We start from the raw sequence: 15,470 nt of genomic DNA on the forward strand, positions 1-15,470 counted from the left end.
GAACAGGGCCGGGGCCAACTAAGCCTCCGCAAGCTCTCCGCCTCCTTCCAGACTGTCCTGGGCAGTTCGCTTTCTCTCTCTGCGCCTGATTCCTGCACCAGGGAGCCGGAGACTCTGCTACCTGCGGGGTTGCTCTCACACTGCCTGAATGGCAGCAAAGCCCCGCCCTCCTCACCCTCAGTCCCACGTTTCCAAGTCTCCCCACAGGGAACCTCACCCATTAGCCAGAACACTCCTCCCACCTGCCAACACCTGGGGCTTTGGCTGTTGGGATTGGTGCGAGGTGAACTCTGGACACCTGCTGCCCAGCACGGCTGCTCCCGCCCCAAGTCCCTGTCCTGGTCTCACCTGCTGGAGCCCGCGTGCCCTGGGTCTGATTCACCTCCAAGCCTGTGAGCTGCTGCCCCGCTCACCAAGGCCTCTCCCCAGCCACCTCCCTCCTGGCTGCAGCCCAGGTCCCCGGCCCCAGGACAGATGGGTCAAGGACAAAGCCCAGGGGGTGGCCCAGGGGCTGTTCACACCTTTGCACCACAGCCTCCTCCCCAGGGATGGAGCCCCTTCCACTTCCTCCCCCAAGGCCGTCTCCAGTAGCAAAGCCACCCAAAGCCCTGATACTACTGAGTTTAAACCCCAGCACCCCCACTTAGCTGCTGTGTGACCCCAGCCCTGTTCCTGCACCTCCCTGGGACAGCTCTGTGGAAGACCCAGTGAGAGTGGCTGCCATGGGCTCCGCCCAGGCCTGCTATCCAGGGCCCACTGGCTCAGCCGACAGACTGCAACCATACTGCTCCCTGTTTTAAAATCCCATGGCTGCGGAGTAGTGGGTTAAGCCTAGGCCTGCAGTGTTGCCACCCCATATGGGTACCAGTTTGAGTCCCAGCTGCTCCACCTCCGATCCAGCTCCCTGCTAATGCACCTGGGAAAGCAGTGAAAGATGGCCCAAGTAACTGGGCCCCTGCACCCATGTAGGAGACTTGGATAAAGCTCCTGGCTCCTGGCTTCAGCCCAGCCCAGACCTGACGGTTCCAGCCACCTGGGGGTGAACCAGCGAATGGAAGAGCTCTCTCTCCCTGCCTCTGCCTCTCCTCTGTAACTCTTTCAACTAAAAAAATAAATCATGGCCAGCGCCGTGGCTTAACAGGCTAATCCTCCAGCTTGCAGCGCCGGCGACACCAGGTTCTAGTCCCGGTCGGGGCGCCGGATTCTGTCCCGGTTGCCCCTCTTCCAGGCCAGCTCTCTGCCATGGCCTGGGAAGGCAGTGGAGGATGGCCCAAGTCCTTGGGCCCTGCACCCACATGGGAGACCAGGAGAAGCGCCTGGCTCCTGGCTTTGGATCAGCACGAAGCGCTGACCGCAGCAGCCATTGGAGGGTGAACCAACGGCAAAGGAAGACCTTTCTGTCTGTCTCTCTCTCTCACTATCCACTCTGCCTGTCAAAATAAATAAATAAATAAATAAATAAATAAATCGTAAAAACCAACAACATGGCCACCGCCGACAGCATTAGTGCCCCTCCCAGCTGCAGCCACGCGTGGGGCACTGCTGAAGGTGCTTTGCGCCACGAACGAGCTGTGTCCATGCTCTTCACCCTATGAGTTAGGAGCACAATCAGCCCATTTCACGGTTGGGGAAACCGAGGCACAGCCAGGCCGGGCGCTTGCGGGGCTGGGACGTCCTCAAAAACCTAGCTCTGAGTCTCCCGGACATGGCCTTGACCGTCAGTTCTGAGGGTCGCGGAGTCCGGTGGGAGCCGCTGGAGCGGCCTGACCCCTGCCTGGGTCAGGACAGGCGTGGGCAGCGCCAGGGACGGCCGCCCTCCCCTTCCCGCAGAGCCGGGGGCCGAGGCGCGGCGCTGATTGGCCAGCGGCCGCCCGCCACGCCCACGCCCCCGCCCCGTTCCCCGCAGCGACCCCACACGGATGGCCCAGTCCGGAAAACCCCGAAGGCGCCGGAGCCCCTGGCCTTGACCTGTGCACCTGGCTCCACCACGCTCGCCCACAGGCAGCCGCATCGCTGGGTCTCTTCCCCACTCCCCCGAGTCACGCACGTGCAGCTCTCCGCCTGCTCCACGGGGTGCGGTCAAGGCCAGGTGAGGGCGAAGGCCCCTCCACTCCCTGATGCGAGCAGCGCCCCCTGCACGCACACGCATGCGCACCCATGCACACGGGCACGCACACACGCCGGAGGAGGGTGTGCCCGCCCACGTGGACGCTGCACGCCCCCGGGCCATCGCCCCAGGGTCAGACGGGAAGCAGGAGGAGCCCTGCTCAGGCCTCGGAGCCCCCCACACTCCCGCCCACGAGATGACTGCGTCCCGCCCTGGGTGCAGTCGCTTTCTTCAACTCCTGAGAGGCGCTTCTCACTCTCTGGTTCCGGCCAGGGATGGAGGCATCCGGGGAGATGCAGGGTCCCGGGCGGCTCACCCCTACATCAGATCCCAGCCCGGGCCACTGCCAGGATGCCTCCTCAGTCCAGACACGCTGTGTGGCTTTTCCTGCGAGAACCAGCCATGGGCACGCAACCTCACGAGAGCACCAGGGCCCTTCGAGAAGCTCACAGAACAGTGGGATTAGAAGTTCGCTTTGAGCTCAAAAATGTCTCACTCCCATGCCATGTACGCACACAAATGGACCCTTCCGTCCCATCTTCCCACCGGGTCTGTTTGGTGCCCTCGCGTGGGCGGGCCAGCCCTGTGTCCAAGCAGCTGCACTTGTCACTCACGGTCGCTGTTCCCACCCCCACAGCCCAGCTAAGCTTGGCCCCTTCCCCGAAGATGGAAGAGCCAGAGGGGTGCATGAGCCGGTGGGTGGAGCTCTTCCCTCAACCCCTCCACGCCCCTTCTCAGTCTCTTGTCCCCAGTTCCAACAGGCAGCTTCTAAAGCTGGGGCTCCCTGGGCATCACCGAGGCCGGAGATGCTGCCCGCTGGGCCTGGGGTGCAGCCTGGGCTCTGGGGAGGCCCTAGCTGCACTGTGCCCCGCCCCCAACCGGTCCTCCAGGCTGAGCCAGTCAGCTGCGCACCTGCTCTTCTCTGAGTGGGCGGGCCCCTGAGCTCCAGTTCTCCATGCTGCCCAACACGCCTTGTAATGTCCCCACACCAGGGCTGAGCAGCTGTTGCAACTGCCCCACTGGGCTCCCTACAGCTCCAAGCACAGGGCCTGCTTCCTCCACTCTCCACGGGACACTTAGGTTTGTGACACTGGCATGGTCCTCATCTCTTCCCATGATTGCCATGCCCATTTCACAGGTGAGAAAACTGAGGCTCCAGGGCCCAGGATGCCTGACGGGGAGATGCAGGGCAGCCTAAGCCAGAAGCCAAGCCTTCAGGATTCTGCCTTCCCCGGGTGACCCCAGCCGGCTTACTCAAGAAAAGCACAGCCCTGTCTGCCATTCATCCACTGGAGGCGTGAGGGTGGGGCCGGCTGCACTCTGGTGCCTGGAAGTGGGCGTGTCTGTCTAGTCCCCGCCCCTCGTGACATCAGCCCCGTGAGGTCCCAGGGCTCGGCTCCAGCATGCCCCATCTCTGGATCGGTCCGTGGGGCCTGGATCTGCCCCTAGCCCTCGGGGAGAAGCGGAAACCCAGCCCACAGAGCCCTCCCAGGGTCTGCGAATTCCCACAGCTGGCCAGGGGTGCGTGAGAAAGCAGCCGGAGCTCTTCCCATCCCCGGGCCCTCAGCAGAGTCTGCAGCCGGCTGCTCCGGGCCCCAGTCTGTTTAGGGCTCTGGCTGCCCACGTCCCATGAACCAACCTGTACAGGGACCACCTGCGCCTTGGTCCACACACCGCCTTTAGCTGCATCTGTGCCTCGAGAGCCACGCCGAGCAGGCGCCACAGGGACCTCGTGTCCCACAGAGCTACAGCCAGGCCCAGCTTCGTGGGTGTGCAACCCCCACGGCAGGTGCCGAGAACACGCCACGCACGAGTTTGCTGTCACCGCGGTGAGATGCCAGCATGACTTTCCGGCGAGGGCTCTGGCCCCCCGGGCCCCGCAGTGAGGCAGGCACTCCCCGTAAATTTGCCCCATCCAGCCCCAGGGGCCGCCCATCACACCGCTGTTCCACACCCGCGCTCTCCCCCAGTCCCACTGCGGCAAACAGCAACCCAAAAACGCCTTCACAGTAACATGGCGCCCTCCGTCGCACCCTAGACACAGAGGAGCTGGGAACGCTCCCCCCACACCAGCACCACCACCACGCGGTCTTTCTGGGTTGACTGCTCTGCATAGCGTGTGCTCCATGGCCACGCGCCCTCCCGTGCCCCGAGAGGCTCTCCCAGTGTGTGCGAGCGCAGCCCTGGGTAAGGAGCGCGGCAGACCCAAGAGGCAACAGGGCTGGCGTTCCGGGTCGCAGAGCTGCCAGAACCAGAAACAAGGGACGGTTCCTGGCTGTGTGCTCCCCCCAGGAGCGCCATGTCCAGAAACCGGAGCGTCCGCTCTTGCCGCCCAGCCTCTCTGGTCCCCGCCACCCTGGCCAGCTGGAGTGCGAAATGTACACGCCCTGGGTGGGAGGCAGCTGCCCCCGGAACCCGGCACAGGAGCCGACTGTCACTCGCCTTGGGCCTAAGTGACCCTCAGGACATGGGAGCTGCAGGTGCCGGTCAGCCGGTGCATGGCCATGATCGGGAGACACACTGTGCCCGTGGCCTGGGGTCTAGAGGACCAACCGGGCACCGCGAGGACGGCCCCGCGGCTCCGGAGCAGTGTGGGCATGGCCACCCCGTCACCGCTCCTTCAGGCCCTGCACCCCCGGGGCCACTAGCTGGTCCATGACACAGCCGCACCTGGGCTCAGATTCCCGCCATGTCCCAGGAGCAGCACAGCGCCACAGCCTTTGCGGGCTGCAGCTCACGTTCCCTGGAGGTGGAGGAGCCGGGGACCCAGGAAGGGGAACAAACAAAACCCTTGCTGACCCGTAAGCGACTTAGTGATAGGTGTCGCCCCCAGGAACGCTCTGGGAGTTGGCAACGCTCAGCTGAAAACCTCTCATTCCACCCTCCTTTGCCAAGGGGGGACCACCAAGCTCAGATGGGACTTGTGGGAAAGCTTTCTAATGATGTGAACTCAGCCTGCAGACGCCTCTTCCTGCCCTTTGCTCTTCTTGTCTAGACTGAGCTATGATGCCTGGAACAGCAGCAGCCACTTTGTGTCTATTAGGAAGCATCGAGGACACAACAGAAATATTGGGGTGTGGATGCCTGATGAAGGCATGAAGCCACCCCACAGTTCAGAGCCCAGAGTCCCTGATGCCGCCAACTTTCCTGCCTCAGACCACCCCCAGCCCCCACCACCCTCCAGCTGGCCACCAGGGAGCTTTCCCTCCCCCACACACAGGGCTGACTGTACTGCCCGGAGGCCCTCTGTGGCCTCAGACCTCTAGCTAAGTTCCCCCCACCCCCCACTCAGCACCACTGTCCGGGACACTTCAGTCCCAGGCCCAGCCAGGTGCCACCCCACCTGACCCCAGCCCCAGCCCAGTCGTATACACCGTGTCCATGTACACCTGCTCATCCACCCACCCCTAACTATAGCCACCTCCTACTGGAAGCCTTCCCTGATGCCCTCTGGTGTGTGGCACCTGTCACGCTACCACAGGACCCCTCAGTCCCCAGTGTGTCCAGCTAGAGGGACAGCTCCTCCATGCAGGGACAGAGCCTGTTAGCCCCTTGGTCCCAAGCTCCTCGCCTACCTGAAGGAGTGAGGAGGTGGGTGGGCGGGCTGACCTGGCCCCTGGGAGTCCAGAACCTTCCTCCTTCCCAGGCAGGAGAGGGGGGTGGGCTCACGTGATTGATGGCAGAGTGGGAACAGGATACAGGAGAACTCTGCAGGTGTGGGAGAGAGGAGACCCCTCCATGCACGTGGGGTGGGCAGAGGTATGGGCGCTCTGGAAGCCTGTCCACCCTCCTCTCCCCTCCCAGGGCAGCACAATCGCGCTGGGCCCTGCTCTCCACAGGGGCCCCCTTGGCGTAGGCTCGCCCAGGAGCGGGGCCACCCCTCAGGGTCCCCTCCCCCACAGCTGCTGGGAGACAGCACACCCCCTCTCCTCTCCACAAGGGTGGGAAGCGCCCATTTCACAGACAGGACATGGTAGCCGTGGCCCTCAGCGTCTCAAAGCCCGAGACTCCCAGCTTTGGAGGCTCAGGTGCTGGAGGAGGTCGGGGCAGACCGTGCATGGAAGAAGGGGAGGGGCTTTTACACCCAAGGCCCCCATGCTCCGCCCACCTCCCAAACCCTGGAGAAGCCCCGCCCTCTGGTGCCGCTCACTCCAGAGTTTGGGGCTAAGCCCCTCTACAAGGTCAGGGGCCCAATCAAGACGACACCCAGCAGGGGCACACAGAGGTCAAGGGCGCCCAAGGTCACCCGACAGGCGGGACAGGCAGAGCTGGCATCTGGGGCAGCCAAGCCCCGGAGGAGCCCCCAGTGGGGCAGCGATGGGGAGAATTCCAGGGCCCAGCCGCGCCCGCCGGGCCTGGCCTGTGTGTGAATGCTGTGTCCCAGGTGCTCGTGCGCGGCCCAGCGCTGGCTGCGGCCCCCTTTAAGGAGCGCCCGGCCTTCCAGTCTTAATTTTAGCTTGGAGGCCTGCCACGGGCGGCTCCCGCGAGCGAGCGGCCGGCGAAGTTATGTGGGGCAGCTGTCGGCCGGCGCCCTGGGTGGGGCCTATTTAGCCGGCGGGGGCACGAGGTGGGGAGACCCTGAGCTGGTCTCTCTGCCCCCAGGGCTTCTGCCCGCCGGCCCCACGGCTCCAAGCTCACCCAGGGGGCCCCCCAGCCCCGCCATGATGGCCGAGGAGCACACGGACCTGGAGGCGCAGATGGTCAAGGACATCCACTGCAAGGAGATCGACCTGGTGAACCGGGACCCCAAGAACATCAACGAGGACATCGTCAAGGTAGGCCCCCCGGCTCCTCGGCGCCCCGGGTGCAGCCGGCTTCCCCTGACCTACCCCCAAAGGTTAAGTAATGGCTCCCGACCCCCAGGGCACAAACAGCAGGACCCGCAGCCTGGGCATGGCCAAGTGTGGCGGGCAAGCCGGCTGCCAGGCAGAAAAAACCACTCACCCCTGGTGGCCCTGCCACTCACTGCTGGCCCCCGGCCCGGGCCCAGCAGGGACCAGCGGCCACACTGGGCCCCGTCCCATGCCACAGGCCATTTCTGCGGTCTCTACGGTGGGCACAGGGTGAGTCCCCAGAGGGCGGCTTCCAGCACAGGGACACTCACTAGCCCCGTCTGTCTGTCACCCAGGGCCTGGAGGCCATGCCCAGCCCCCTTGTGCACCCCAGGTCTGGGCCAGGGAGGGGCACAGGCGCTCCAGGGTCCTGGGTCCCTGCAAGGGTGTGTCAGAATCGCCGTCAGCTGTTGGGGTGTCCCCCCTCCCCGGCAAGGAGCCTGAAGTTGGGCCACTTCCCTCGCCGGTGACCCTGGACCCACACCCTCAGTCTGGACCATCCGAGCAGGGTCCGAAGCCACCAGCACCAGAAACAGTGGTGGGGCTGTGTGAGAGGCGGCTGCCCGGGGGCCCCGGCTCCTACAGGGCCCACCTGTCTCAGCCCCTCAAGGTCCAGTGCGGCCCGCAACTCGGGGACCCCACATTGCCAAAGGGGGACACAGTCATGAGGCTCCTGCGTGCGACTTTAACCCTGCACATCCCACATCCCGCCATTTCAGCACCTAACGTAACACAACCTTGGACGTCCTGCTGTCCAGTCAGGCCCTCCTTATCTCCACAACCCAGCAGGCTCTGCGCCCCCAGCACCTCTGGGTGCGGCCTCCCCACGGCCATCTGAAGCGTGTGTGTTCCGTGTGCAGAGGTCGTAAACTGCAGAACTGAAAAATCCAATCCCAGGCTCCAATCACTGCCATCCCGGACGGCAGCACTGCTTGTCCCATTTTAACGAGCCCAGCAGAACCCAGAACTCTCTGCACCAGCCGCGTTTAGGTGCCCAAAGCTCGCGGCTGCTGGGTCAGGCGAGGTAGCCGAGGGCTTGTCCCTGGCCTGGTCCTCAAGGGGCAGCACTCTGTGGACGGAGCCTGACCCCTCCAGGGGCTTCCCAGACCCAGAAGTCTGTGAGCCCACCCACCAGAACACACCCCAAGCCCTCGCCAGCATCGCCTGCCTGCTTCCTCCAGGTGGAGAAAGCCCCCTCAGCTCTCAAGACCACACTGGGGCCACCTCCTCCAGGGAGCCTTCCAAACACCTCCAGGCAATCAGTGGCCTCCTGGACTTGCTCCAGGGGCATTCACGCTACACCACAGGTCGGGGCTCTAGCAACTATCAGAAGTGGCGCAGAGGCGAGGTCTTCAAAAAGTTAGTGGAAAATGGAATTAAAAGATCATTTATTTTGGTGCCAAAAAAGTAGCCTCTTGGACTCCATGCAGTTTTTTTCATGAGAAGCATTTGCTGCGAACTTTCTGCTGAGCCTGGATTTCACATTTTTCACCCAAAGGACCTCTTTTGTTCATTCCGTCTCCCACGGGCGTTTTGATGCCCCAGGATGGGGGCGCACGGTGTGAGAAGCCATGGCCGGAACTCGGGGAGCAGACTTGACGGAGTGACAACCACCAGACGGGTGCAAAGCGTCCCTGAGCAGTGCGGGCGAGCGGGAGCCACGCTGGGCTTGATACCCATCACGCACCTGACCTCAAATCCAGGCTCTTCCACCTAGGAACCAGGCCTCGTGGGCCTCAGTTCTTACTCTGTAAAATGGGCACACTGCCACGGGCCTCCTGTGGGTAACTGAGCCCCAGCTACACGCTACATGACGGGGTTACCACGCGGGGTATGAGCAGCGAGCTCTCACCTGCCTCACAGCCTGCAGGACTAGGGACCCGGGTGTAGGCCACTCCAGGGGTCCCCGCAGCTGCTGGGGGAGACGTGGGTGGCCAGCAAGGACAGGGTGGTCTCCAAGGTCCCACAGAGCCAGGAGAGAAGCCGGCCAGGATGTGGCTGTGGCCGTGGCCAGAGCACTGTCCTGGGCTTCACTCCCCTCTCCTGGGGCTGGGAACCCCCGCTTTCTCCCGGCAGCCCCGAGCATGGCCACAAGATTGTCCTTTGGTATTTTGGGGACGTTCTCTGGCTTGGGGAGCTCTGTGCCCTTTTCAGAAGTTCAGAAATAAAGGACGCGGACCCTGGAAGAGCCAGAGAGACGCCATCGGCAGGTGTGGCAGAGCTCAGGTGTGGCAGAGCTCAGGTGTGGCAGAGCTCAGGTGTGTGCGCGTCTGCGGAGGGAGAATGAAAGGCAGAAAGCAGAGGGGACGGGCACAGGGCAGCTCCCCGGGGCCTAGCTTTCTGGCATCGATGGCAGAACACGACACAGGGGAGCTAGAAGGGAGAATCAGGGAGGGAGGCAGGAAGAGAGACACGCAGAGGCCAAGGCGAAGGCTCAGAGGGCCCCACAGGGCCTGGGTGCACCTGTCAGGGTGCAGGGGCTCCGAGGAGTGACACAGAGAAGCTGGAGTGGGACAGGGCTGCAGCCACCTGAGCTCCGGCCCCCAGCCCAACACGACCGTGCTGTGTGACTCTAGGAGAACATTTCTCTCTCTGAGCTGGAGTCCATGGTGCAGCTGGAGGCAGGCAGACACACACAACTGAAGAACAAGAGGCACGCCCACCGTGTCTAGCGCTTGACCTCCAGCCCATGGGAAGCTGGGAAATGAGTGCCAAAGGCAGAGAGACCATGTCCAGCCCAGCAGATTTCACCTGGGGAGGCAGCTGGCAGGGCCCTGGGAGACCAGAGGAGAGGACCTGGGCCAGCACAGCCTCATGGCCTTTGCCACGTTCACCACAGCCAGCACTGACTGCCCCCCAAGTCTGTGCTGCCCCAGAGGAGAGGGTCACACCAGACCCTGGGCACAGGGATGCCCCCTCAGGGGCCCCGGCTCTGAAGCTCGCCCGCAGGTGCACCTGTGGATGCCTCTCCCTCATGCCCACGCCATAAAACCCTGAGCACCTCTCCCGCACAAGCCTTGGGATCCCAGCTTCAGCCCAAGTCCTCTGAGGGGGCTCAGGGTGGGCTCAGCCAAGCCCCAAGGTAGCCTGGTTGGATCCCAAAGCATCACACAGCTCTGGATCCGAGTCCTCTTCCCTCGGGAGGCAGGGAGCAGCCCTGCCTGCATAGTCGTTCTCAGCCCACCTGCAACCCACACGTGCCACAAAACGGCCTCCTCTTTCAGAAAAACCAACAGCACCCCTTGGGCTCTCAGATGACATCCAGGGGTACCAGCATGGCCACAAACTCCCACCCCTGGCGGGCCCCCTCTGGGACTCCCTGTTGAGCAAAGGTGAACCTGATCTGAACCTGGACGCTGCCTTAGACTCCACCCTCCAGGGGAGATCAGAGCAGGATGAAGACCTCACAGGAGACAGCGCTAAACGCCCCAGTTAGTGCCAGGCAAGCTGTCGCAGAAGGTGAGGGATTACTTGCACCTTGGAAAATAAGAAGCCAGCTTGATGGCGAGGTGTTGTCCAAGGTGCCCCCCAAAAAAGGGAGAAAAACTAAAAATGTAGAAGGGAACCAGGCTTCCCAAGGAAAGGAAACAGAGTAAGCGAGGAGTGGAGGTTTCATGGCACAGGGAGAAACCTGGGGCAGAGCTGGCAATAGTATGGGCTGTGTCTTGCCACTGCAGACATCACTAATGGATCACCGCACTGGCGCAGGAAGCCATGCCCCATGAGTGAGTAGAGCTGACACAATAGAGGTGCCACTCCTCCAGGAGATGACGAACTTTCACAGGTCAGAGCCAATGAAAGGGATTTGTGGGATAGAAGGCAGGGAGAGCAGGTTGGGCTGGATCATGGGGGGTGGGGGGGCATTCACCTGCCGGTCATTCCACACTGGCAGTTCCTTCTTCCTCTAAGAAGGGCCGTGCTGCACTACTCATGCTGACGTGATGTGAGTCGGGGCTGTGGGGACCCCAGGTATCAGCTGGCCTGGGTTTTTTGAATGGGGCCCGTTTTCTTGGGGAGCTCATTGAAATTTAGATTCCGGGGCCCTGCCTGCAGAAGTTCCTCTTCAACCGAGCTGGCGAGAGCTTTGCATCTGCATATTTGAGGCTTGGCAACCAAGAGCCCTTCACCCATAGGAAGACAAAGCCTGAGCCCAGGGTTATCTGCTGCCCCTGGAGACGCACTACATCCTTTACCCACGGCTGTGCCACAGCCATCCCTTGGCTCTGCTGGCCTCATGGGCGCCTCTCATGCAGCTGCAGTCAGACGGGGGCTGGGGCTGACATCCCCTCAGCCGGAACTCCCTAATGGTGCCCCCATATGGCTGCGGCACTGGGGGAGGCAGGGACCTGCTCGGGGGCAGGGCACAGCAGTGGGCTTCCAACTCACGGGTCTCTTGAGCAGGGTATAAAAGCGGCTCAGGGATCCCCAAGGCGTCAGCTCTGCAGCCAGTGCGGCGTCTCCTGTGCCACGTTCTGATGCTTACAGGGAGTCACAGGGCGAGCCCAGACTCAGGATGGGACAAGACTCCCACGCTCATGAACACCGGGAGGCCTGGCTCACTCATGGCATCGTCTCGCTCCCCCACACCACCGCCCGGCAAACACCAGGCATAGCCGAGCGTCAAACTCCACCCGGGCACTGCTGCTGCCCCCCATCCTCCCAGGCACCTCTGTCGCCCCCTGGGCCTTCTCCTGCCCCCCTTCCAACCTGTGCATCTTCACTGAGAGGGCAGAGGAGAGGCTGGGAGGGCCAGGCAGGGGCAGGAAGAGGGTCCTCCCGGATGCTCCAGGGGCTTCCTTCCAGCAGGTCCTTCCCCCTCCCTGCAGCTCCCTCCTCCTGCTCTCCCCAGCTCTCTGCATCACCCCAAGGTCCCTTTATGTCCAGCCCAGATGCCCCCGTCCCTCTGTAGGATGCACCCTGCCCCTGTCTGCTCTCCTGCTTCTGTGCCAGCCCACCGTGCACCCTGCCACCACCCAGGGCACTGGCTTTGCTGTCAGGCTGAGCTGGCTGCACCCTGCTTGTCTCTCCTGTGCCCTGTGCGGCAGAGGGACCCACGCATGGGGGCGTCCCGGGGTCCTCCCAGGCTGACGGAGTTGCCGCCATCATCAGTCCTAGCCCAGGAAGCCCCGTCCCGCTGGGTTGTCTTTGCAGCCTTCACCCTGTGTGTGCTGCCTGTGTCAGGGACCCCTGACATCAGCGTCGCTCCCATCTGCTGAACGCTGACGCGCTTGGAGGATACGAGAAAGATGAGCTATGAGAGCAAAGACCCGGAAAGTGGGCATGCGGGGAGACACTCCAGTTTTTGCAGTCCTTAGATTTAGTAACATAAAATCACGGCCTCCAATTCCTAAACACCTCCTCTGAGTCCCTGAAGCCACCAGAGGGGCGGCAGCCACTGAGGACCACCCTCGAAGTAAGAGGTAACAGGAGAAGAACCCAGGGCCCAGCAAAGAGGCCGGCGCTCACCCTTCTCCAGAGCGGCCCCTGGCCCACCTCTGTGCAGCACTGAAAAGGACAACTCCACACCCCTGACACGCCTTAATGCACTGGCCACGTGGACACCGGACCTGAGTGACCACCCCTGCTGCAGCTGCTCCCCCCACCCCAGATAGCCCGTCTGCACCACGCAGGGCCCTGCGTGTCCCCGGGCCAAGTTCTGGGGGCTCTGGGGAGCTGTGTGACACCCTCAGGCCACGCCCAGCCCTCCCCTCCCCACCCCACCCCCGCCCCGGGGCTGCGGGGGCTGGACTGGCTGGTTCTGATTAATCAACTGGCTCTCCTGCTGTTCCAAAAATAAACAGGCCCGAGAAGGGGACACCGACTGAGAGAGCAGCCACTGCGCTGCCTTCCTGGCCCCCTGAGCTGCACATGGAGCCCCAAGGCTCAGTGAGCGCAGCCAGCACCCAGCCCCCCCCCGCCAGAGTCCTCTCCTCCCCACTTCTGGGAAGGAACCGAGGAATGAAGTCACCGCCGGCTTCTGATACCCTGGCATGGCCGCCCAGGGCTGCCCGAGCCGGGCCTTATAAATATCTCTCCAAACCAGAAGCCTCAATGCTCGGATCCCCGCCAGGGGCGCGGCCGCCTCCGCCTGGCATGGCCCAGCGCGCCGCCTGCACTTGTGCTGATTCTCAGAACACAGCAGCTGCCCTGCTCGGCGCTCAGCGGCAATCCCTGGACATTACTCAAACGGCAGCACCGAGGGATTCGGCGGAAAAATGACAACTAGAGGCGCATCAGAGAGATCGGGGCTGTGGGACCCCTCCTGAATGCAGCCGGGGGGGGGCGCATCAGCCCCCATGGGGACCCCACACATCTGAGACTGGGGGGCTGCACAGAACTGTATTTGCGATCAGGCATGAATTTCTGAGCTGTAACTTCAATGGCGCTTCGGATAGTTAGGCTACGGCGCACCTACCACGTGCCAAGGAGTGCGCTGAGGACCTCTCAAGAGGTGTGTGCCCAGCAGAGCAGGTGCTCGATGGCCATCTGGTGGATGGACAGATGGTAGACAGACAGCAACATGAATGGGCAGGCAGGTGCATGGATAAGCAGGTAGATAAACAGGTTGATGAGTAGATGAACAGACCAATGAGGCACGGCTAGATGGATGAAAAGTCTCTCTATTCCTCACAGCAAGGTTCTGAGAAATATCCCAGAGGAGTCAATGAAGGAAGGGGTTAACGGATCTGCAGACTCTCTCACCTGGTTACCAACTCCCTCGGCTGGGAGTGCTAGGCCCGCCACTGGCCTCAACAACCAGCCCAGGAGGGCACGCAAGCCCAGCCTCGGGCATCCTGGGGCGGGGGCAGGCTGCAGAGGTCCGAAGCCTGTAGCCAGCAGGACTCAGTCCTGGGGGACATGGTGGGAGTCAAGTGAAACCTCAGTAGGCGTGAGCGGTGCACAGAGGGCAAGGTTGGGAGACCCCAGACCCACAGTGCCCAGCTTCCCGGGGTTGGAAGCTCTCAAGACAGAGCAGCTGCGCCCATCCCCCCACCCACAGGAGAGCAGGTGTGGCAGGTGCCAGCCGCTTGCACACTCTGCAGGGCCAGAGACCCTCCCTACTCTGCCCCCCCCCCCCAATACCACAAGCAGGTTATCTGTTAGGAACACTGGCTACCAGGCCCCACCTGACCCAGCGGGTCAGAGCCCCCGGGCGGGGGCGGCAGCCCATGGGGTGGGGCGAGGCCTGCGGGGGTCCCTATCCTGGAGAGGTGGGGTCACGGTCGCCCTCCCCACCCCCTGCAGGTGGATTTCGAAGACGTGATCGCAGAGCCCGTGGGCACCTACAGCTTCGACGGGGTGTGGAAAGTGAGCTACACCACCTTCACCGTGTCCAAGTACTGGTGCTACCGCCTGCTGTCCACGCTGCTGGGCGTCCCGCTGGCCCTGCTCTGGGGCTTCCTGTTCGCCTGCATCTCCTTCTGCCACATCTGGGCCGTGGTGCCGTGCATCAAGAGCTACCTGATCGAGATCCAGTGCATCAGCCACATCTATTCGCTCTGCATCCGCACCTTCTGCAACCCGCTCTTCGCCGCCCTGGGCCAGATGTGCAGCAGCATCAAGGTGCTGCTGCGCAAGGAGGTGTGAGGCCGGGGGCGTGGCCAGGCCTGGCCCCGCCCCCGCACTGCTCTCCCGGGACGGCTCGGTTCCCCGAGGCAGGGGCACCCTGTGTAGAGGAGCGGGGAAGAAAAGACAGCCAGGCCCGGGGGGCACAGTGGCCCCTTCCTCCCCCCTCTCCCACCACACCTGCCCCTGCCTGCCCCCACGCGCCAGGCTGATGGGAGATCCTGGTTAAGAGGCAGCTACTGCAAGTCTTTGCGTCCACTTGCACTGTGATGACACAAACCAGCCCAGGCTCCCTGGGGTCAGCCTGCCCACGCGTGCCAGCAAAGCCACCAGCGACTGCTGGCCAGAGAGGGCGGCGCCAATAAAGGGTTTCTGCCACACCAGGGGATGCCACGTGTGTTTCTGTTGACAAGGCTGGTGTGCATGCATGTGTGGACATGCATGTGTGTGCACATGTGTATGTGTGTGTGCATGTTTAGAGGGACGTGTGAGTGTGTCTGCATGCCTCTGTGTATGGATGTGTCTGAATGATGTTTGTGTGGGGGAACGTGTGCATGTGTCTGCACACGTGTGTGTGCACGTGTGTGTGTGCACGTGTGCCTGAATGCGTTTGTGAAGGTGTGGGTACATGCATGCCGTGTGTGAATGCATGTGTGTCTGAATACTTGCATGTGTGTTCATGTGTGTGTCTGCATGTGTATGCAAGTGCCTGTGTGTGTGTGAGAGAGAGAGAATGTGGCTGTGCACTGACCGATGCCACCCAAAAGGACATTTCTAGCTAGCAAAGCTGACTGACCACAGGCTTGTTCAAATCCAAGGGCCAGCACCGAGTTTGGATTTTGTGGGATTCACCTGGTTTGCTGGGTGTGCGGCCTGTGGTTCCTTGGGAGATGGTTTCCAATTGAGTAAGCTCATACGCACGGAGAGGGGGAAACGGCCTCGACTGGTGGGGCGGCTGACCCTCC

The 15,470-nt window shown here is 62.7% G+C and overlaps 1 protein-coding gene across 1 annotated transcript; it reads left to right on the top strand.

Annotated features, from left to right (window-relative positions):
* Positions 1 to 6,319: 6,319 nt before the first annotated feature.
* Positions 6,320 to 14,885, top strand: CAV3 (caveolin 3). The gene is made up of 2 exons (XM_062200064.1): positions 6,320 to 6,882; positions 14,185 to 14,885. The coding sequence occupies exons 1-2, from the start codon at positions 6,478 to 6,480 to the stop codon at positions 14,524 to 14,526; spliced, it is 747 nt and encodes a 248-aa protein (XP_062056048.1). The 5' UTR covers positions 6,320 to 6,477; the 3' UTR covers positions 14,527 to 14,885.
* The last annotated feature ends 585 nt before the right edge of the window (positions 14,886 to 15,470 follow it).

Source organism: Lepus europaeus, chromosome 9, assembly GCF_033115175.1.
Source record: "Lepus europaeus isolate LE1 chromosome 9, mLepTim1.pri, whole genome shotgun sequence".
NCBI classification, from domain to species: Eukaryota; Metazoa; Chordata; class Mammalia; order Lagomorpha; family Leporidae; genus Lepus; species Lepus europaeus.

Coding starts and splice junctions, on each gene's coding strand:
- CAV3 (XM_062200064.1), top strand. CDS start 6,478: ATGCTGTGTCCCAGGTGCTCGTGCGCGGCCCAGCGCTGGCTGCGGCCC. Junction 6,883..14,184: donor TCAACGAGGACATCGTCAAG/GTAGGCCCCCCG, acceptor CACCCCCTGCAG/GTGGATTTCGAAGACGTGAT.